Genomic DNA, 24,297 nt, shown 5'->3' on the forward strand with positions numbered 1-24,297 from the left:
ATGAAACCCATATCAGAATCAAGTTTATCATCTCTCAAACATGTCATGGATTTTTTTTTAGTTTTTGCAGCAGCAGTGCAGTGCAATACATAAAATAATTATCCTACTGTGCAAAGTCTTACACAGCCTAGCTAGTGCATGTGCCTAAGACTTTGGCACAATACTATATCACATATGTGGAAGTTCTTGAACCGTTAGTTTTGGTTGAATATATTCAAACAATTTTGTGAAGAATATTTGTTAAACCTATTCAAAATCAGTGAGAATTTAAACAATGGTACAACATGCTATATTAAACCTGTCTTTTAAAAAAAAATCTACCCACATATTTACAGATTAAATCCATTTTAACAAAAGTATTTTAATGAATTGCAATGATGATGCATCATTTTGCTTAACTTTCATCAAAAGGTATTAAATTTGATTGTTCCTTGAACGAGCTGCTCAGCACCTCCTTGATTTTAATAGTTTCTAAATTGACATCTTCGTTTTGTAGTGACATGTACGCATATTGAACTTGTGCTGAGGGAAAGATCGGACGATCATTCCTTTGACATTGCATTCTATTGCTTGTCTTTGATTACTGCCATGACTTGATTTAGTTCCGCATGGAATAAGCAGTAGCAATACCTTCCTTATTATCTTTGTAACTAGTTCAGGGCAATCCATCTATTACATGGAATGTTTAGACCAGGCATTGGTTCAGTAGGTCAGTAAAGAAATAAACGAGTTGAATTGCAAGAGTTATCCTACAGAATTGAACAATATTTCATGCATAGTAGGGGAATTAAGGGTTATGGGGAAAAGGCAGATAGGTGGAGTTGAGTCCATGGCCAGATCCACCATGATCATATTGAATGGCGGAGCAGGCTCAATGGGCCAGATGGCCTACTCCTGCTCCTATATCTTATGTCCTTCTGTAATAATGTTGTCATACACCCCTCCTGCAAAAGACTGGATGTGCCAGACTTACAAAGATGTGAGATTGGGAGGGGAGAGATATTCTCTTGTGTTTTAAAGCAGTCAATGGCAATTGATTTCAGTGCACTGATAATGGGACATATCTTTTGTTGCACATATGCTGGTTTGATGTGACAAGTGTTTACCTGTATCAGAGCAGTACAACATTGTTATGTATACCAAGATAAGCAACAGCCTAGACAATCTTTGATCCTGTAACTGATAGGATCTCCTTATGTTTCCATTCACTGTTTACCTGATCTTTAACAAATGGTTGCTAGAGGTGAGGACACAGTCCAACAGGAGCTTCAACAAGGATTTCCTCATCTATCAAAACTTTTGAAAACCAGTAATAATCAGGCAATTTCTGTCATTTATTTGCAGAAACGAGAGGAACTTATTGGCCTGCAGGAAGTGCTACACGGGAAAAGGGAACGGATTCAAAATGAAAATCCAGAAGATGGGTCTATCCAGGAAATAAATGAGGAGCTCGAGACTTTGAATGCAAATATTGATTATATTAACGACAACATTTCTGAATGCCAGGCTACCATAATGCAGATCGAAGAAACGAAGGTACTTAGACATAGTCAATCTGCAGCCATTTGGCACTTGAAGTGTGTAGGTATTGAAAACAAGTAAAGGTAAATGATGAATAGCTTTATACAAGGAGTGGGAGAGAGGGGTGTAATGGCACATGCAAGGGAGTGTGTGCGTGCATAGGATGATCTACAGTGAAATGAGAACAGCAGACAAGACCTCTGGGATAGGGGAAGGAAGTATAAAATGAATTTGACCACAAAGGCTAAAATAATTGGGTTGACTGGGATAAGATGAGATCAAAATGGTAATGTACAGCGTTGGCTTGGATCATACTGGACCCCACGGATTGCCTGGACTTACTGCCAGGAGATCATGCCCACAGCCTATCGTTGCCAGTGTCGGAGGGCTGATTGAGCTAAATGCCCACAACTGAGAGATGTCCACAAGCTTAGGCAGCATAGAGAGACAAGCAAAACTCAAACTGCATATCACTGTGCTGCCAGAATACCTTATACCTTTACCAGTGCACTACAGACCACCTTTTGCATGATCATCGGCCTGCCCTTGATTGTGTTTATTTTTGCACAGTCTCTTGTCCTTCACTATGTGGTATAATTTATGTTCTGCTTGTTACATAAACCTATGTGCCTGTGATACAGCTTCAAGCACACTTTTCTTTGTACCTTTACCTCTTCGTACTCATGCATGTGACATTAAACTGGATTGACTTGAAAGAGACATTTTAAAGCTACTGAAGTAAATGCAAATAATCTATAAAACTTTTTCTTAAAAAATCAGTAAAATTTGAAGCTGACATATCAACAATTAGAATTCTCAAAATAAAATGGAACATTGTAAGCAGTTGTAGCACTTGCTTTTCTCCATAGGGTCTGTGACCCCTTTCAAGTGAATGAGGGTATTATCTTCCCTGGGGAGTTGATCTGCTATTGTCTAGTCTGTTCTTGTCCATACTGCACCAGCCGCCGCCACTGGGCTATAAATGTGTAGGAGCAATGTGTGGTTAAGTGCCTTGCTCGAGGACACACATGCTGCCTCGGCTGAGGCTCGAACTAACATTGTTCAGATCGTCAGCCCAAAGCCTTAACCACTTGGCCACACGACAACACCATCGTATCAGTAGTTCAATGGTGAAACCACCGGTAGCGTGGGAGGTCACATATACCACAAGTCCAAAACAAGCTGAGGGGTGAACAGCCAGCCATTCCCTTCCGAACCACCAGCTACACTTGATTCTAACTTGTTGGCTCATTTAGTGAGATGCTAGAGGGAGGTTGTAGTAGGAAGAGGAGTGCAACAAATTGATAAGTTAAGCAACAGGTTAACATTACAAGAAAAGTTCGATCTGATAGTAACCTGGTTGAACCCCAATGTTACTGTTTGAAAAGCATATATTAAAATAGTCGATGTGAAGTGAAATTAGGTCAGTTGAATAGCCTGTACTAAATTAAAACTTGAAATTTAACCTGGATAGATTTGTTATTATTGCAAGTAAGTCTATTAAAAGCAACCAATGACAGTTTTACTTTTTCCTGGGGTAGGGTTAGGGAAAGTGGGGAATTGGAAGGCTTTTGGTTCCAAAGGAGAAATTAATCTCAGTATTTAAAGCTCATTTTGCACTAAGTGTGTTCATTTGATAAGAGTAGGGTATTAAAGAATGTTCATTACAAACAGAAAATATGAAAGAACATTAACCTTAATGACGCCAGGAGTACCCATGAGTGGCCAGCTGCTAAGAACAGTAGAACTCCCAAAGAAACCATTCATTGTAGTACTGGTGGGAAACTGCTAAATTTTAAACTAGGCCCTGGAAACTGACAAATAGCCCATTCAGTGCTTTAGGATCCACTGACGTCCCAAAAAAATTAATGGTCTCTGAAAGAAGCAAATAAGTACTTGTATTTGTGTGGCCTCGACATCTAAAGATCTTTACAATGAGAGAACAATCTGTAATATGTTGTCTGTGTTGTAAGAAGTTCAGTAGACAGTTTAGGCACTGTAACATCCAATAAAATGTCAAAGAAATTCATATCCATTTTAAAAGTTATTTATTTCTTTATTGGGATACAGCACGGAATAGGCCCTTCTGGCCCTTCGAACTGTGTTGCCCAGCAATGCCCCATTTAACTGTAGCTTAATCACGGGACAGTTTATAATGACCAAATAACCTACCAATCGGTTTGGACCCAGGTGGTCACGGCAAAAACGTACAAACTCCTTACAGGCAGTGGCAGTTTTGCATTAGGTGTGTTAACTTGTTAGTGTTAAGTAGTAAAGAAAGTGTTAAGTATTAAAGACTACTCCCAACAAACATGGAAATTAGAAAAGAACAATAACCTTAATGAGGCGAGTAGTATGCATGGATGACCAGCAGTTAAGAACAATTGAACATATGTAAATGCCAAAAAAAAGTATTTTTTAGAGGTAATAGGGAAACAACTATTGGCAGGACGTCAAAAGAATTCCTCTGTTTCATGTTGAATAGTTTTTTTTTGGTCATATGTTCTGTGGCTCATTAGATTATTATTATTGGCTTCAGTTTATCTCTATAATCCAAAATCATTAAAAGGCTTATGCTGAATTTAGAAATACACACAGAAGTGTTGTGGTTACTCAGCAGGTCAGGCAGCATCTATGGAATTCCTGTTTGGCCAAATAGAATGGGAATGTCACTGATTAACAGAAAATAAATAGTAATGTAGCCACTGTAGGTTCACTGTTAACACTGAGCTAGATGGGCAAGTCAAAAATATTTTGGATCTTTTCTGGAATTGTGACTTTGGTCTCATTTATTATTTAACAGTGTCTCTGTGGCCAATTGTACATCCAATAGTAAAAACAACCTTTTGTGGGTTAGTGAGTTTGACAAAATTACTGAAATCAAATTGTAAAGGTCTAAAGACACGTCTTTTTGGGGTTGCAAGGTCTGACACAGAAGTTCCCCTAAAAAGGAGAAGACAGTTTGAAAACTGGGGGAAAAGGATGAAAAAGATGAACTAATGTATAATCAGGCAGTTTTGGTGTTCTGAGGTACTTTCACCAGTTCCTGTCTCTTTTAGGGTGACAGGGTGGAGGTACATCTCTACCAAAGGAGGTGTAAGGCTCTCCTTACCTCCGCTTGCCTGCAGGTCACCCTTGTTGGACAAGGTGTAGCACCTGCTTAGCCCCTCAGTAGGGGTCATATGAAGCCACGGGACCAGGTGGTGCATATCACAGTCCTGGTTATGCGACTGTTGACATCAGGTAGACAATCTCTGAAGAGTATTGATAACGGCTGGGGTCAGTCATCTTGCACGAATACTGCCCAGAAGAAGGCAATAGCAAACCCCTTCAGAAGAACAATTTTCCAAAAACAGTCATGGTTATGGAAAAACCATGATTGCCCATGTCATTATACATGCCACACACCTACCAAATGAGACACTTTTATGATTTTCTTGCTGTGTTTTACAGGATGAAATTAATTCAACTGACACGTCTGTTGTAATAAGTTCGTGTTCCTTGGCTGAAGCACGCCACCTGCTGGATCACTTTCTTAAAATGTCAATTGACAAGGTACGTCCGTTCTCTGTGCCCTTGTGGTGGATAGTGGTCAGTTAACTGGAAGGTCATCAGAAAACATAAATATTTGCATTGTAAACAGCTTTAATATCTCCTCTAAAAGTGACACATGGCATTAGCCAGCATCTTCTGATGTACTGTATCTGGATAGCTGTTTCTTTAGACTGTGCTCTGGGAATATTATGTTTGTGGTAAAGTACTTAAAGCAGCATTGAATCCTTTAGTTCTCAAACAGCAATGTGATGGAAAAGTGGAAATGCTTTTGCATTAGCTATAAGCCTATGAAAGGTGCAAGCATGTTGAGCCCACAATCTCCTTGCTCAGGAACACACCGACTGTATGTGCATGCTGGCTAAAGATCAAAGAGGGTTTAATCTATATTATATGTGAAGTACCCTACTAATATATAAAGGGTTAATTGACATCCAACTTGTTATCGATGTTGGCTATCTGACTGTGAATTTGAGCTACTCAATTATTTTCATTCCCAGGGGATGCAAGTGGCTCAGAAAGAGGCTCAGATTAAATTGCTGGAAGGTCGATTAAAACAAGCAGATGTGACTGATTCCGTTCCATCTCAGCTGATTAACATGCTGAGGGAAAAAGCCGAATCTATTCCTGAACTACAGACATTGCTTCAAAGTGTTTCACAAGGTAGTCTGCTCTCTGTTCTTCTTTTCCTTTTCTCCTTAATATCCTAAGGATTGTATAGTGTATAATGAAATATTTATTAAAAGTCTAAAAACTGTAAGATTTGTAGATCAGCATCAATTATTCCATGTTTTCACAACAACTAAATTTAATTTATCATAGTGACTGTTAGAATTAGAAAAGATATTTCAAATGTTGCAGCAACAATACATTGAACAATAAATTTTGCTCATTAAATTTTAGAAATGTTTGTTTCCAATTTAAAATGGGCATATCAGAGAAAAAGGTAATTTTCTGCACTAAGTAGTTATAGAATTGGCTTATGCATTGGATATTCCCCAAGAATTACAGGATAATTTTAAATGTAATTATTAAAATGCAATGTTTAAGGTGTGGTAACTGTTCCACAAAAAATTAACAATAAATCATCTTTTCACCACAATTAACTCAAAAAATTCTTAAGCTAATAATCAAATGTCTAGGTAATCAAGTGCCTCAGCAACTCTACAAGTCATTATGCATGTGCGTGAAACATCAGCCAAAAAGAATTGCAGACCTATGAACAAAATTGTTTTCACATGTGTCAAATATGTGAACACTGATGTTAGACAAGTTAAATAATTTGCTTTCTTGACATTTACGTTTTTCAGAAAATGGAGAGCTCAGTAGTGATGATGAAACATCAGAATGCAGCATAGGACTAGAAAGCAGGTAAGGAGCTGAAAAATGTCTTCAGCTTATTCTGCATTCTTTATTAGTGCAGAATATAAAGTATTGAGGGATCAGTGTGATCACACAGGTAATCCAATAACATTATATCACTGGCTGTGTTGAAATTGTTCAAAATTGAAATGTATATTAGCTCTCCCAAATGAATTGATTATGGTAACAATTAGCTCTGCTACACATCTAGAAGGTTACTGGTTAGAATTGAGCTGAGTACTTGCCTTTGTCCTCGATGACAATGCTTTAGTTTTATTTATTTGTATTTAAAATAAACAAATAATATAACCCTGATGATTGTCCTGTTTTTTCTTTTTAACTGGGAAACTAATCTCAGACAAAAATCCTTTCAACAGCATAGTGCCCAATATTGGCACCTTTCACAGAAATTTTGCATGTATATTAAGATTCAAAGATTTAAAGTACATACAGTATGTTATTGAAGTATGTATGCAGTATACAACCCTGAGATTCATCTTCCCACAGACAGGAGATATCCAAGTTTATAAATTTTGTATGTTCTTTTATACACTATTTCGTTTGGTGCTGCTGGTTCTCCAAACAGTATCTCTTTCTTACTCTTAGTTATTTTTGTTAGACCCAAAGTAAAATTGCAACAAGTGAATGTTCCCATCCTCTGCTACTTCAATATACGGTACTTTCAATACTTTACCCTGGCTGTAGGGAAACAGTAAGTTATGAAACCTAAACTTGTTTTGAAATTATGTACTTATTCCCTTAATTATTAATTATCATACTATATCGTTATGCAACCAAACTTTATTTTCGTATCCATTGGCCTTTGCCTACTCCCTCTCTAAACTGCTCTGTTCAATGTTCCAACTAATTTTCACATGGCTTTTTCAGCATTTCCTCTCAGCTAGCAATTATATGTAACATTTACTGGAGTTTCTCTTATTCTGTGCACTTTCTTCATCGTTTCAACTCCATCCTGATCCCCTGCAGCCCTTTTTGAGATGTGACAAGGTATGGAACAAATTTTACACCCTCATGTTTCTCAAAATCTCAGAATACCGAGCTAGGGAGATCTGAAGTTGAGATGTCCGCAGGTCATCATTGTCAATATCCTCAGTGCTAACAATGGAGACAAAATAGACTGAAGTCTGATGCTGAAGTCTGGAGCAAAAATCTTCTAGAGGAACTCAGTGGGTCGAGCAGCATCAGGGAGATGAAAGGCATTGTTGACGCTTCAGGTCAAAGCCATGTATCAGGACTGAGAGAGGAGAGGCAAGATTGTCAGCATAGAGTGGGGGAAGGGGAGAGGCAAGAAAAGATTCTGAGGTGATTAGTGGGCTAAGGAGACATGTAAGATGGCAACCAGAGCAACCTCCTGAAGTTTGCCCATTGATTCTTCATATTGTCTCCTGACGATGTTCCTTGTCAGAAACTGGTCTTGATTCACTACAGAAATTGTGTTGACCTCTCAACTATACATTGCTTGCCTGTTGTCTTATCCTGATTTTGTTTTGTTTCTAAAATCAACCTGCTTCTGCCTTTTGAGCCAAAAAATCTCACACCTAACACTGCACGAAGGATTAAAATGATGAAATTCCATTCTTTAACAGGGCCTTGGGTGAAATTAAAACCAATCAAGCAATGATTTGTCAGTAGGAAGCTTTTTTATACCTCATGTAGCTCAACTTTTTGAAACCTATTTTTTAATGTTGTAATTTTTAGAGTAACTGTCTTGAAGTATTTTTTAACATGTTAAAATAGTGATTGAGATTTGTGGTATAAGATTAATCTTTCTTTCTCAAAGTAATTTGAGTCTGTAATTTAGAAGCTAATTACAATAACATTTATACTTTCTCTTTCCAGTTTAACATCTAGTTCTTACTCAAAGCATTCCCTGAGCCAAGGAGATTTCAGGATAAAGGTAAAGCCATTTATATTAGAGATGTGCAATACCTGTATATTGAGTATTCCAAGAAGGAATTATAACAGTCGTAGTGAGGTTGGGGATGGCATTAAACAGGAAATTAGAAATGCGTGCAATAAAGGAACAGTAGTTATAATGGGTGACTTCAATCTACATATAGATTGGGTGAACCAAATTGGTAAGGCTGCTGAGGAAGAGGATTTCTTGGAATGTATGCGGGATGGTTTTCTGAACCAACATGTCGAGGAACCAACTAGAGAGCAGGCCATTCTAGATTGGGTATTGAGCAATGAGGAAGGGTTAGTTAGCAATCTTGTCGTGCGAAGCCCCGTGGGTAAGAGTGACCATAATATGGTGGAATTCTTCATTAAGATGGAGAGTGACATAGTTAATTCAGAAACAAAGGTTCTGAACTTAAAGAAGGGTAACTTTGAAGGTATGAGACGTGAATTAGCTAAGATAAGACTGGCAAATGATAATTAAAGGGTTGACGGTGGATATGCAATGGCAAGCATTTAAAGATCGCATGGATGAGCTACAACAATTGTTCATCCCAGTTTGGCAAAAGAATAAACCAGGGAAGGTAGTGCACCCTTGGCTGACAAGGGAATTTAGGGATAGTATCAAGTCCAAAGAAGAAACATATAAATTCGCCAGAAAAAGTGGCACACCTGAGGACTGGGAGAAATTCAGAGTCCAGCAGAAGAGGACAAAGGGCTTAATTAGGAAAGGGAAAAAAGATTATGAGAGAAAGCTGGCAGGGAACATAAAAACTGACTGTAAAAGCTTTTATAGATATGTGAAAAGAAAAAGATTGGTCAAGACAAATGTAGGTCCCTTACAGTCAGAAACAGGTGAATTGATCATAGGGAACAAGGACATGGCAGACCAATTGAATAACTACTTTGGTTCTATCTTCACTAAGGAGGACATAAATAATCTTCTGGAAATAGTAGGGGACCGAGGGTCTAGTGAGATGGAGGAACTGAGGGAAATACATGTTAGTAGGGAAGTGGTATTAGGTAAATTGAAGGGATTAAAGGCAGATAAATCCCCAGGGCCAGATGGTCTGCATCCCAGAGTGCTTAAGGAAGTAGCCCAAGAAATAGTGGATGCATTAGTGATAATTTTTCAAAACTCCTTAGATTCTGGATTAGTTCCTGAGGATTGGAGGGTGGCTAATGTAACCCCATTTTTTAAAAAAGGAGGGAGAGAAAAACCAGGGAATTATAGACCGGTTAGTCTGACATCGTTGGTGGGGAAAATGTTCGAGTTGGTTATCAAAGATGTGATAACAGCACATTTGGAAAGAGGTGAAATCATCGGACAAAGTCAGCATGGATTTGTGAAAGGAAAATCATGTCTGACGAATCTTATAGAATTTTTTGAAGATGTAACTAGTAGAGTGGATAGGGGAGAGCCAGTGGATGTGGTATATTTAGATTTTCAAAAGGCTTTTGACAAGGTCCCACACAGGAGATTAGTGTGCAAACTTGAAGCACACGGTATTGGGGGTATGGTATTGATGTGGATAGAGAATTGGTTGGCAGACAGAAAGCAAAGAGTGGGAGTAAACGGGACCTTTTCAGAATGGCAGGCAGTGACTAGTGGGGTAGCGCAAGGCTCAGTGCTGGGACCCCAGTTGTTTACAATATATATTGATTTAGACAAGGGAATTAATGCAGCATCTCCAAGTTTGCGGATGATACGAAGCTGGGTGGTGGTGTTAGCTGTGAGGAGGATGCTAAGAGGATGCAGGGTGACTTGGATAGGTTAGGTGAGTGGGCAAGTTCATGGCAGATGCAATTTAATGTGGATAAATGTGAGGTTATCCACTTTGGTTGCAAGAACAGGAAAACAGATTATTATCTGAATGGTGGCCAATTAGGAAAAGGGGAGGTGCAACGAGACCTGGGTGTCATTGTACACCAGTCATTGAAGGTAGGTATGCAGGTACAGCAGGCAGTGAAAAAGGCAAATGGTATGTTGGTATTCATAGCAAAAGGATTTGAGTACAGGAGAAGGAGGTTCTACTGCAGTTGTACAAGGCCTTGGTGAGACCGCACCTAGAGTATTGTGTGCAGTTTTGGTCCCCTAATCTGAGGAAAGACATTCTTGCCATGGAGGGAGTACAAAGAAGGTTCAGCAGATTGATTCCTGGGATGGCAGGACTTTCATATGAAGAAAGACTGGATCGACTAGGGGATTGAGGGGGATCTTATTGAAACGTATAAAATTATAAAGGGATTAGACAGGCTAGATGCAGCAAGATTGTTTCTGATGTTGGGGAAGTCCAGAACGAGGGGTCACAGTTTAAGGATAAAGGGGAAGCCTTTTAGGACCGAGATGAGGAAAAACTTCTTCACACAGAGAGTGGTGAGTCTGTGGAGTTCTCTGCCACAGGAAACAGTTGAGGCTGGTTCATTGGGTATATTTAAGAGGAAGTTAGATATGACCCTTGTGGCGAAAGGGATCAGGGGGTATGGAGAGAAAGCAGGTACAGGGTTCTGAGTTGGATGATCAGCCATGATCATACTGAATGGTGGTGCAGGCTCGAAGGGCTGAATGGCCTACTCCTGCACCTATTTTCTATGTTTCTATGCTGGCATCTCACATAGCACTCTGCAGTCAAAATCAGGAGCACTAATAGTTAAATATAGACTTCCGTATTGATTGTACTGCTGTGCCAGTAACCTGAGGTGAACCACTTCCCCGCTCCCATTTGCTGATGTGCCAAGAACCTGGTTGAGGCCTTGGCTCTCACTGGCACTCCTGTATTAGTGGGTTAGTGTGAAATGAGTCAACAAGGGTAAATGTAATACCTGCCTGTGAGGGTTGGTATTGGACAAAGTGGGATGAGCGGCGTGCTTACTAACTACTGAGACGTGGGGCCTCCTGACCAGCATGGTGAGCGTGGCCTGTTGAGCGCTCTCCTCCATGTGTTCACAGAATCCAGCAATCTGTCACCACCTTCTGTTAGACACGATGAAAAGCGCTATCTCCCCTTAGCTTGGTTGTAACTTGATTTTAAGGGTGAACTTCCTTACCCAGTGAGACATCTGTACGGGCCTGTGAGTGCTAGAGCTCCAGGCTTGTGAACACTTGGACTCCAGGACTGCTGGTATTTGTAATGAATGAGCAAGGTAGAGGTTAACAAGATAACTGTGTATCTTTGCAATATATTGTAAGTATTGTGTTTGACTTTGGACACTCCACTAACATTACTATCTTGAGGCACTCCATCCAAACATCATCTTTTGAGTCATTTGTCATACTTTATTCTGTACCAAGAAAGGCTCTTTTTGCTTTCAGCTTTTGGTAATAACTTGAGAATTCTGTTTTGTATTTTGTTTAATAAAGAATACATGTGTGTCATACCTTATCCTGGCAACTGTTTTATTCAAAAACAAAATATATAACTACCATTATCTGATTATAAATAGATTAATAATCACACTTTTTAATTTTAAATCTTGTTTAAAAGATGTCCAGAAAAGGAAGACAAGTGCAAAGTGTTTCTAAATTCCTGTGCTAATTTTATCTTGAGTAGATGATGTTAGCCAGGTCTTTACAATGATACTATTGTGTTATTGCTGCCATTAATTTTATTCATAAGACATATTTGAGAGGAATTAACCTTTTATTCTTTGGTACTGTTAACTTGTGTATTCATCAGCCACTAGTCATGTAAAAATATATATTGTATTGATGGCACTGCACCCATATATGTTAAAGTGGTTATAATTAGTGCTCACATGTTTAGTTCAGACAAATATAGACAGATATTTTCCTCATTGTATTTTAATTCTTGAAGTGACTTTACACCTTTGATCGTTGACTTACAGACTGAACAAAAAATGGAGCTACATTATCGAGAAGGTTATGGTTCTGCTCTGGACCTGTCCACTCCAGGACTGTTCAGAGCTGCTGACATAAAAGAAAATGGCACCAAGACCATTGACATCCTTACCCGGAACCCAAAGGATAAAGAATCCATTGCTTTTCAACCCAGATCTGGGAACACATTGTGAGTTAACATACTAAGCTTGCCTTGCAATAGAAAGTTGTGTTCCATCATTGGAAATATCTCAAAGATACAGGCTTTTACTGGGTAGAGTCTGGGGGAGTTTCAGGGTGCTGTTTGTGTGTATATATTTCAGAATGCCACAGAATTCTACCAGAATGGTCCTGTGTATACTTCTTTTCTTAAAGGACGAAACCACTGACTATTTTGAACTAGCAGTGAAGCACAAAGGAACTGAGAATGCATCGTGCAACTGGCCACTTGACTTTATGCCAGCCATTGTTATATAGTCCAGCTCCATTTATTTAGGGTTGTCAGCCTTCGTTGAAGTATTTAGCACAGGTAGACGGATTGTGTTTTTTAATTTTACTTCATCATAATGTAGAGTAAAACAGGCTATGTGTATAATATTTGTGTAAAGTTCACCTTCGAAAGTAATTAAACTTAATAGCTTGGACAAGCCCTGCATTACTTTTATGGTGTGTGCCCTTATATGTTGCATCCATTTATAAAGAGAATGCTTAACAAGACATTCTGATTGAGTCCCTGCAAATGTCCAGTTAGGTCTGAACCATAACATGCTCTCTGTAGTAGTAGATGCCATTACAAAACTATGTATTATTGAGACTGAAAGGTAGTTGTTCCTGTTCTAATTATCACCAATCCTTTATTCGTACTTCATGGATTCACTTTTCATATATTGCATTTGCCACTAGTTTTTCATGTGTAAAGTTGTGTCATAAATATCCATTGATAACTATCTAATAATCTCTCTTCTCTCCACAGCCCCAGGCAATCTGCTAAGAAGCTGCCCGATACATCACCACTCTCGAGAAGAAAATCCTATGAGAAAGTACAGATCTCAGCTGACAAATCCAGGTTAATATTAACAAAGTTCAAATTTTGATAAATCATGGATTACTTTGTGTGAGATAAAGGATAAAGAATTATTCTCATTAAAACTTCACTATATAATTTTGTGATGCTTATACAAGCTTAAGTAGAAGAGATCCACTTTAAATTACTGATACTAAATGTGCCATATAGCTGCAGGGAGAACTTCAAAAGATCGTGTCTGCATTGCAGAGAAACCAACAAAATTGTAGAAATCTATTACTATATTAATTTTAGTTATTTGCAAAACTCAAGGGCATGTTGGTTTATGGGAGAATATGGCTTAAAGCAAATGAACAGATTTTATACATTTTAAAATATGCCATTAAGTCATATCTGGAGTATTTTGCATTGTTAATAATTATTTGTTATTCAATATGCATCCTTTGATGCATTGCCGTTCATTGCTCATCTGATGAGTGATTTGTATGGCTGCAACACATCCAAAACGTCCACTGCCTATATTCCTCCATAGATGCTGCCTGACCCATTGAGTTCATTCAGTATTTTGTATGTCGCTCCAGATTCTCGCATCTGCAGTCTCTTGTGTCTCACGGTTTGTATGGGTCATGGGTTCTACTGCAGCTCGGGAACTGGAATTGGATGGGTAGACGGTCATTTCCAGGAACGACCAAGAGAAATCCTGAGGCTGGTTGAGATGGAGGACCTGGAAGCTGAGAACAGGAGTAGTTCAAATAATCCAGCCCATTTGTGGAAGGAGATTAACATCATGGAATCTACAATTTCCACATCGTCATAGGACCTTGCTGATGCTCATTATCTGAGCAAGTGGAGTGCAGGACACATCATGGTGACTTTCACTGGATTGTGTGTCATTCTCCTTTACATTTATGTACTGGAAATGACATTAAGCAATCTTGAATCTTGCAATTAGCACGTTAGGGTGCAAAGGATAAACAGAAAGCTATTAATGCACTTTGACATTAATATTTATCAGAAATTACCTTACAATTTTAAATAGCTACCACACAAAATTTTACAGTTGTTTTGAGATCTCACATTAGCTGTTACATGCCCTATTTTAACCTACATATGTTGTGAAAGGGATTGTTATGATTTTTTTTTCTGGCTTTAAACAGCATCTTGAAATATTAGTAGCCAGATGGTTGGAGAATTGGATCACATATGCCTCCCAAGGGCTGAATCAGCCATGGAAATTGCAGGCTGTTTCACACCAATTGCCTTGTTTCACATATATTATAGTGTCAAAAACACTTTAATCATATTCATTACACCCTGAGACCTCATGTCACTAATAAAAATACTAGCCCTTTGTTTTACTTCACTAAATCTTAATGACAGATATTCACTATTTCATATGCTGCAGAAATGTTCTTATTTTATTGCCCATGTGTGTAATAATTAAATGTATATGCTTATTACAAATGATTATTGAAGTGTAATGGTGCAGTTGCATTGCAGATTTAGTTTGTCTAATAACTGCAGCAGAAGATGCTGTGTAAACCTGAAGAATTTATGGAATTGATCATTCATGTTCATTTTTTTAATTAAGTCATTTAACAAGCTATGGTTGGCTATAATAGCTATATATACTTGGGGATTTTCATTGTTCTTTTATGTCAGGTAAGGTATACTAATCAGATTTGGGCTGCATTTTCACTGCAGTCATGATGAATGCAGAATACGCTTCATTTGTTGTGTAAATGCATTGTAAAAATGCATGCCAGGGGTGGTGTTGAATAAAATTCGAAGCTAGTGTATTAGATATTTTTCAGTAATTATCTGAGCCGTTGCCTTTAAAAAGTTTCAAGTGAAAGCCATGGGAACATAAAACATAATTTAGCCAGTTTGGATCAATTTGAATCTTGTATTTCAGGTCACTATGAGCGGTTTCCATTTTACGAATTGTCATTTAAGAACTTGCAAATCTTTGCAATTTTTTACTGATAGTTAATAAATTTCTCAAAACAGCAGCTGGTTTATACTTTTCTGCTAAAGGCTTTGTATTCCCTTGCAAATTTTATAATTTACTGTTCATAACTCATGTTGAGAAAAGGAATAATATTTAATATATATCAGTGATTTTATACTAAATAATTCTGGAAATACCCATTGATCCTTGCAGGTCTGATTGGAGGTCTTCTGATATTACTGTAACTCCTCCTTCCTCCCCACCTACTCGCGCTCGTAATGATAGGAATGTGTTCTCCCGACTCAGCAATACTCAGCTTCAAACATATCCTGCACACGACAAGTAAGTGCATGTAGAAGGTATTTATACTGCCCTTACTTTGATAACAAATTATTAAAAATGGTATTTATTGTGAAAATTAACAAGCTAATCCAGAAATTTACCCTGCCCTTTTCCATTTTCATGGATTGATTCTTCATAAAAGGAAAATGGTTCGGGTTTCACTGTCACAATATGACAGTAAATCATTTTATTTTTACTGTTGAAATGTTAACAAGTATAGGAATGTTACTTTCAGAAATAAATAATGCAATTTATAATATAAATATCTCTATGCTGATGCTCCAGTAATATTACAATAATATTGTCCTACACTGACTTAATACATTTATATTGCAAAGGTAGAGCTAGCTAATCATTTCAGAAAATTTCCTTACACAGGTTTTTAGAAAATAGTTTAATATGATTTTGGAGAGAAAATAGCAATAACTTATTTCAAATATGTGATGAGATTTTTTTTTCAGGAAGGTAATCCAGAATTTAATTCCACTTTAAATAGTAACACTCTTAAAGGAGTAAAGGGGGAGATAATTATTCTTGACTAATTTTTTTTTTAAAAATGAAGTCAGGCAGCATCTTTGGAGAGAAATACCAAGCCACTGTTTCAGATCAGAATCTTGATCTGGGATAATGTTTAAATGTGCCTGAATATGAAATAATCTTTTGTCTTTAGTAGCAGTATCAACATCTGTTTTTGTTTTAAGATTTTCCAGTGGTTCTTCATTCTAAATTATTCAATGATCCAATAGCAAATTTAAGAATAAACCTAGAATGAATCCCTAGCCATGAGCCCCAATGATTCACTAGTCCTGGATTAAACTGTGAGCAAGAAAAGATAATGAAAATTTATGATCTGTTCCTCAAGGACGGTTGAACCTGAAGGAATGCTAATGATACCTCTGATTGTCCCCCTGCTTCTGGCAGGTATGCTCACAGAAATATAACTTGCTCTCTATGTGCTAATACATAAACAGAAAATTTGCTACAGAGTTAGAAGATTGATTGCACCAACAGCTTTGGTGACAAATTATCTAATCAGTAATATACATGTGGTTTAAAAAGTGTTTTGGTCTTTGTGTTATCTGCATAGGTGAGCCGAAAAAAGAACGTTTAACTGATCAGCAGTTTCTCCCAACCATAATATATCAGCAAAGGGATGGCAATTCAAAATTCAAATGCCATTTTAGAGTAACATGTACAGTAATCACTGCTTTTCTTAAGAGCAAAACAATTCTGTTCTTATATAAATATATATATATGTATATAAAACATCTTGTTTTTAGTTTAAAACCCTCCAATTACTTTAGTGTTTACCAGTAAAAATATGAGAAAAGTATGATTGTCATGCATATTTTCCAATCCTTCTGGAACAAGAATCAAGCACCTTTTGTCTCCTGTCAGAATTTTTTACATGCTAAATTATAAAGGAAGAATTTAAAAGATCTCCTGTGGAAAATTTTATCCAGAAATAAGAAATTAACCAACGTGTAAGGTTTTTTGAAGCTTTATGCAACTATTTATGGAGTTCCTTAAAGAAATTACCTGAGCAAGTAATGAAAAAATCTGTAGATGCTGGAAATCCAAGCAACACACACACAAAATGTTGGAGGAACTGAGCAGGTCAAGTAGCATCCATGGAAAAGAGTAAACAGTCAACATTTGGGACCAGGATCTTTCATCGGGTCTCTCTGATGCTGCCTGGCCTGCTGAGTTTCTCCAGCATTTTGTGTGTGTTACCTGAGTGAATGCTGTCTGACCTATAGAGTGTTTCCAGTATTTTCTGGTGCCAGTCCTTTTTTTGTACCCAAAGCAGTAAAGTCACATTGTCTGTATCCTTTATGTTCTTAAATTATACTTGAGTATATCTTCAATTTGATAAAGAAAATAAAAATACAACTTTCTCTATCAGCATCACATTTTACGCATTCATTTCAGATGATGTTTTAAGTAGTGAGCCTGCGAGTATATTCCCTCTAGCTGCATCTGATACTATTGTCCAGTGTTCTGACAAACACTCTTTACCCTTTAGTTTAAAATCCTTTGTTTATTAATGCTCCTGTGGTTCCACAACAAAATCAGATCAATGATCTTTTCATACTCAGGCTTGGTTTGCGATTTGTTTTTATTATATAAAATGTCCTAAAGATTATTTGACCAAAATGACATCCAGATAAAATTCAAATGACTACAGTCAGTGGTTGTACTTCTAACATCTTATTTCTGTAGGTCCTCTCCGGGAGCATAATTGAAGAAAAGTGGTCATTGCTGTACATTTGTCTTCCAGACCCATGAATTCTGCATTATCTTTCCAGTCTGTTAATGGAATAGATTCATTCCACGTGTTCCTTTTGATGTTCTCTATGTTTGCCTACAACAATAACATTAATTTTGTCACTCTGTGTTCTTTCTCCCCCCCACAATGTTGGCTGTGTCTTTACTTGTCTCAGTCGCCATGCTGTCAGTAGGTATGCCAAGTAACATTTTATTTGAATATTCCTTGTTCCATCTATTTGCTATTTTTGTTTCCATGATTGTTAACTCCTTTGTATGAGAGTTGCCATAGCAGAGTGTGTTGTGTGCCTCCTGAACAGGGTAGACAACTAAATAAAAATATCCAGAGAAACTCTGTTTTTACATCATTAAAATTAAAAATTGCAGACAAGTTTTAGGACTAGAATCAAGCTTTTGCTCTTTTCACTCAATCTCAGTAATTTCACCCTTGTTGCCTAGATTAGCATCTAGCTTTACACAGCGTATAAACTACAAAGGCGCTTTGCTTCTATGTGTTCAAGATAGCTTCAGTAGGTTAATTGGTCATAGTAAATTGTCCCACGATTAGGCTGGAGTTAAATCAGGGGATGCTGGGCAGCATGGCTTAAAGGGCTAGAAGGGCTTATTCCATGCTATGTCTCAATAAATAAATAGATTATTTGGTAATTATTAGAATAATAATGATGAGGTTATGGCATTAAATGCTATAATTTCCCAGTTGATTTTGCTATATCAGCGACATTTGTATAGAGCAGATTATAGTTTTTAAACTATCAACACAAAAAGGCTGACCGCAGGACTGCATTTGAGTTTGAAATGGCTAATACATTGTACTTAAATGCAGACAGAGAAGAGAACAGCATGAACTCCTCAGAACTCTCCCTCTGGTGAACAAAACATTATTTATAAGATCATAAAACTTTCAACATAAATAAGCATTAATATTTAACCAAAAAATAATCTTTTTTCAGTTTCTTCACCTCTACCAAATCTGTTTCCAGGATGAAGCTTTCCATTCCAGAAATGTCCTCCTCCTTTAAAGAACAATGCTGTCCTCACCGGCATCTCCTCCTTCTCCTGTACATTTGTGCTCACCCCATCTTCCCACCACCCTAACAGTTCCCCTTGCCATTACTTACCACCCCAGCAGCCTCTGCATCCAACACATTATCCTCCACAACTTCCGCCATCTCCAAAGGGATCCCACCACAAAAGATACCTTTACCTTCAGCACCCCCCCCCCTCACTTTCCACAGGGATCACTTCCTCTGTGATTCCCTTCTCCATTCAGCCCTTCCCACTAATCTCCCTCCTGGCACTTATTCCTGCAAGAGGCTGAAGTGCTAAAACCGCCCATACACTTCCTCCCTCACCTCCATTCAGGGCCCCAAACAGTCCTTCCAAGTGAGGCAACACTTCACCTGCAAATCTGCTGGGGTTGTCTTTTGTGTCCAGTGCTCCCAGTGCGGCCTGCTCTACATTGGTGAGACCCGTCGTAAATTGGGGGACCGCTTCGTCAAGCCCCTAAACACCATCTGCCATAAGCAGAACTTCTCGGTGGCCAAACATTTCAATTCTGATTCCGGTTCCCATTCTATTCTGATGTGTTGGTCAATGGCCTTCTCTTGTGCCAAGATGAGGCCACCCTCAGGGTGGAAGAGCGACACCTCGTGTTCCATTTGGATATCCTCCAATCTGATGGTATGAGTATCTATCTCTTCTTCCGGAGAACAAAATTCCACCCCCACCCCCCATCCATTCTGCACTCTGAGCTTTTACTTCTTCTCAACTGCCTATTATTTCCCACGGGTCCCCTCCTCCTTCCCGCTCTCCAATGGACCACTCTCTTTCTTCTTTAGCCCTTGACCTTTCCCACCCACATGTTTTCATCTGTCACCTTCCAACTAGCCTCTTTCCCCTCCCCACACTTCTTAATTCTGGCATCTTCCCCCTTCCTTTCCAGTCCTCAGGATGGGTCTCTGCCCGAAATGTGGGCTGCTTATAATTTTCCCATAGATGCTGCCTGACCTGCTGAATTGCTCCAGAATTTTGTGTGTATTAGTAAATACTTTTTGAGTTAATATCATTTCCCTATGGACATACACCAGTCTGTTGGCAGGCTTCAAATCCCAGTTAAATGAGGACTGATATTATTTCCTCTTTTTTTTTTTACTACCACCCTCCCAAAATGAAATGTTAATTGAATGCACTCTGTATAGAAGAGCTTCTGTCCATTCAGCATTGATGCTGGAGTAGTTTCTTTGTTCTGCATTGGAAGTGCATTTCAATTAAAATTTAGAGGCAGACTGGACAGCTCACAGATAAAACTCCCTCAGAATTTGTTATAAGCAAGAATCAAATCAGTGTTCTTCAGCTGAATACATTAAGTTGCTGAGTGAGTGGAATCAAATTTGCTATATCAGTGTGAATATTTTTAAAACAAATTTTGCATGAGAAAGTTGTTGGGTATATTCAGAGCAGAGGTTATTGTAATTATTAAGGGTACCAAAGGTTAGGTGGAGAAGGCCGGAGCCTGGGGTTGAGAGGAAAAATAAATCAGCCTTGAACAAATAGAGCAGACTCAATGGACCAAATGGCCTAATTCTGCTCCTATGTCCTATGGTTTTATGGTCTAATAAAGCAAAATTTAAATGCATAGTATTTCTCATTATTCAGCTATTCAATGTATTTTTGTTTGAATGCACCTTTATCAACATAACGACTGGTTGTTACAGCAACAGTATGTACTGCTCATTTGTAAAGCACTCAGTCATGCTTGCAAAGGGAAGATGAACTCTGTGGACTCATTTGAAGGTGCATTGCACATTGATTGATGGCAACACCGTCTCACTATTCCAGCTATCTTCCTATTCAACATGTTCGAAATGAAAATAACAGTGGTAAATTAATGTAGCTTGTGGAATTCAATTTTATTTCTACAGTAAATCAATGGATACCTTAATTTATTTCAACTAAATGGGTTACATACTCTTACAACCAACAAACATCTGTCATTAATATCAAAAACATGACCCAAACCTATAAAGTTGAAGTGATATAACATCTCTTGGTATTATATGGCTTGTCCAGGAGGTCGTGTAATTGTTAAATTTGAGAAGGATCATATCAACAAAAAACTAACCTGAATGTTACCTCTCTTATGAATTGCTCTCTTTTTGTGGTGCTCAGTACTGCTTAACTTGGCCTACCTCCTTTTGCTCTTGCGTGTTCTCATCAGTGATTCTGTCCAACAGTCCGACATGCTAGAGCTCTTCCATCTTTCTTCCCCATAATCCTGCTGCTGTTTTGTTTGTAGGTCTGATGACAGTGACTCCTCTCTCTCGGAGGTTCCCAGGTACAAGTTTCTTTTGTCACCTCTTGCATTGTGCAAGCCTCTGCTTCTGGTCTGACTGCGCCATGCAGCTGATTGCTTTGCTGTTTGCATGTGATTGTCTGGTACTGTTTGTGTTCTCTTTGCCCGGCACTGCATCTCACACCAAAACCAACACAGTTCCTCATGTTAGTGGGTTAGTTGTTGATTAGTTTCTAATTTTTAATGGAGCACTTTAACGTAAAGGTGGTTTAATTTCTCTGTCTTTTCTTTTAATTGGGTTTATTTGCATGCAGTTTTCATTTGTCTCTGAGTCAGTACTTTTACACATTTGATTTACACATGCATCCAGGCAAACCAGTAGTTCTATTTCATGTCGGATCACTTGGTGTTGGTGACTTCTCACTGGATTAATCTGTATGAACAGTAGACTGTCATGTTCTGGGGAAAAGGTTTGAATAACCGGGTAATGAAATAAAGTTTTGATTCCGTGGGTATTTGCATATCAGGTTAATGACAAAATTTCAAGGTCAAAATGGAGGTAAGGATTTAAAAGCTATTGCGGTAGTTCAAATAATGTATAGATCTACGTATTTCTATGTATTGATTCAAATATTATATCTGGAAGCAGCTTCCATATAAACAAATCATGCAAAATCAACAGGCTGCACATCAAAATGATGAGTGTCATTTAAAATAAGCTATTTTTAAAAATTCTGAGTGGTTGATTTGTTCACCTTGATTAACAATTTTATATTCACTGTAAGCACAAATATTTATTTTCTAGTTAAAAGGAAGTTCTTCTGATAAAGGAACTTGTATCCTAGGCTGCCCAATGTAAGCCTCTTGGGTGCAGCATCCCTTCCCATTCACAAAATCAGCAGTTTTCCTCGGCTACTCAGTGTATAATTGTTTAATAGTGCACTTAAATAATTACAACAAAAATTCCTTCAAACGTCACAATGATTTATTATCACAGGATTTTTAATTCTCAAGCAATGAAAGTAAAAAAAACTTTTACCTAAGTGTCATGTCAGAGATTTTATAGTCTTTTACTTGTCTGGGATGCTGGAAGTGGTATTCCTTGGTATCCCAAACTGGGGTTCACAGACCCATTGCTTAATGGTATTGGTCCATGGCATAAAAAAGGTTGGGAACTCCTGTTCCAGATAATTGAGGTCTCTGGTTTTGAGAAGGGTAGTTGAATAAACTGAACAATGCTGTTAAGGTAGCAGGCAGCGAGGCACAAAACGAGGGAGCTTCGAAGTCGATATTTGAGGGTAGATGGAACTAAAGCAGGTTGATTTGAAATATATCTTATTGAAGTATTATACTATTGCTGAATCTGTCTCTGTCCAAACAAGTGGACAATATTCTATCATACTCCTGAATTATGTATTTGGAGCCTTTTAACAATCAAGACGTGTCATTCATGGCAGAATATCTGTCCTTTGTTAGATGTCTAATTGAGTTTCTGGCCAGCAGTAGTTCCTAGAATGTTGATGTTAATGATATTGAATCCAAAGCAAGCATTCCCTTGTTGGAGATCAACAATGTGTGAAATCTGTGTGGTACAAATGTAACTGATTACTTCCCAACCCCAATATGAATGGTATCCTGGTGTCACTGCACTGTATAAGCTTGACTGACTCTCTGGCGGAGATCTCAAGGTTTTGGGGGATATAGTATAATCTATCTGTCCATAAATTAACAACATTCATTGACATCATGTGAAAGCTGCTCAGTGCCTGAGTGAACCTCCATTATTGATACAATACTTTGGTTTGGTATTCAAACTGCTCTATTAATGGAAATTGATGATATTGCATGAAAGTGGTTTGGTGTTGCATGATTTTTATCATCTGGCAAAAGTGTTTGCTTTTTAGAAAATCCAAAATTTTCCTTTACAATATTTTAATACAAAATGCTTATTTAATTGTTACATATCTAGTGCATGGAAATGTATCACCATTTACTCGTGATAAATGGTCTGTATTTTGTACCAATTTCCATTAAATGTTGTAAGTCACTCTTTAGTAGAATACTGATAATTGATTAAGTTATAAATATTCATATTAGAAGGTGGAAGTAACACAAGAGTTGCTTTTAATATACAATACAAGCTATTCCAAATAAATTATTCACCGCCTTGAGAAGAACACTCAAGTTCAAAAGAGTTTATTGACCCATTATCTGTTCTTTCTTCAGGGGTGTTATTAATCCAGTTGGTGGTGCCAAGAGTGCCAGGACTGCCCCACTCCAATGCATTTCAGTTGCTGAAGGGCACTCTAAACCTGTGCTATGTCTGGATGCAACTGATGATCTGCTATTCACCGGCTCAAAAGGTACCCATTTGATGGAGGGAGGGGAAAACAAAGACTGATATTAAAAGTTACTTTTTAGATTTCCAATGAGACCCATTAGTTTACATTGAATAATAAGCTTCATTGCCTGCTGTGTAGAAGGAACCAATTTAAGATGAACCAGGGTTATCTCAGTCAATTGACAGATCAACAGTAAATCCAACAAATTGCTCAAGAAGTTACAGCGGAATTATAAAAGTGAGATGTCCTCATTAACGTAAGTCAGTTTCCCTTCTGAAGTTCAGGTGAAAGAAATTCCTCCTGATGAGAGCGCCTCATTCTGATGCTGGAATTCAGGAGGAAATGCTCTATATATCATGTTTGTTTAATACAGGGGGTTCCCAACCTGGGTTTCATGGACCCCTTTCTTAATGGTATTGGTTGGGAACCCCTAGTTAATATGGTTGATCCTAATTTGAAGAAAAAAACATGTCTAATTCTCCTTCCATCTCCCACAGAAAGCAGCAATACATGTTGTTAATAATAAATAAATATTTTAAGTTTTTCTTTTGACCATTTAAAATTTTTGTTCCAATGTGAGTAAACCACTTTGTAACTCTCTCTCCCTGATTATTAGACACTTACTTCCTACGTTATCTTGTACACGTTCAATCCATTTAACTGAACATAAATTTTTGATATTTGTCTGACTCACTTACCAAGTTACATCCATTTTCCAGATTTGAAGGACATTTGTTCTTCTGCAACACAATTGATACATCAGACTAGCATAAAATCATCTTCTTACTCTGACTTCTACTCTTCCTTTCCAGTCCTGATGAAGGGTCCCAGCCTGAAACGTCAACTATTTACTCTTTTCCATAG

General features: G+C 37.9%; 1 protein-coding gene across 4 annotated transcripts in view; it reads left to right on the forward strand.

Annotated features, from left to right (window-relative positions):
• The window catches only part of kif21b (kinesin family member 21B), a 163,077-nt gene that overhangs the window by 110,735 nt on the left and 28,045 nt on the right, over nucleotides 1-24,297 (forward strand). For 2 of the 4 annotated variants that reach the window (XR_012096484.1, XM_073030485.1), the window contains exons 20-29: nucleotides 1,345-1,536; nucleotides 4,975-5,076; nucleotides 5,574-5,736; nucleotides 6,384-6,444; nucleotides 8,296-8,353; nucleotides 12,202-12,383; nucleotides 13,167-13,259; nucleotides 15,382-15,510; nucleotides 21,095-21,133; nucleotides 23,318-23,454. Coding sequence is in view for 2 of the 4 variants with exons in the window: in XM_073030485.1 (XP_072886586.1) it covers nucleotides 1,345-1,536; nucleotides 4,975-5,076; nucleotides 5,574-5,736; nucleotides 6,384-6,444; nucleotides 8,296-8,353; nucleotides 12,202-12,383; nucleotides 13,167-13,259; nucleotides 15,382-15,510; nucleotides 21,095-21,133; nucleotides 23,318-23,454 (1,156 nt within the window). In the remaining 2 variants the exon portion in view is untranslated. The remainder of the gene's footprint in view (nucleotides 1-1,344; nucleotides 1,537-4,974; nucleotides 5,077-5,573; nucleotides 5,737-6,383; nucleotides 6,445-8,295; nucleotides 8,354-12,201; nucleotides 12,384-13,166; nucleotides 13,260-15,381; nucleotides 15,511-21,094; nucleotides 21,134-23,317; nucleotides 23,455-24,297) is intronic. The other 2 variants (XR_012096485.1, XM_073030486.1) reach the window with 1 other exon arrangement.

The sequence above is a fragment of the Hemitrygon akajei genome, chromosome 27, assembly GCF_048418815.1.
Source record: "Hemitrygon akajei chromosome 27, sHemAka1.3, whole genome shotgun sequence".
Taxonomy (NCBI): Eukaryota; Metazoa; Chordata; class Chondrichthyes; order Myliobatiformes; family Dasyatidae; genus Hemitrygon; species Hemitrygon akajei.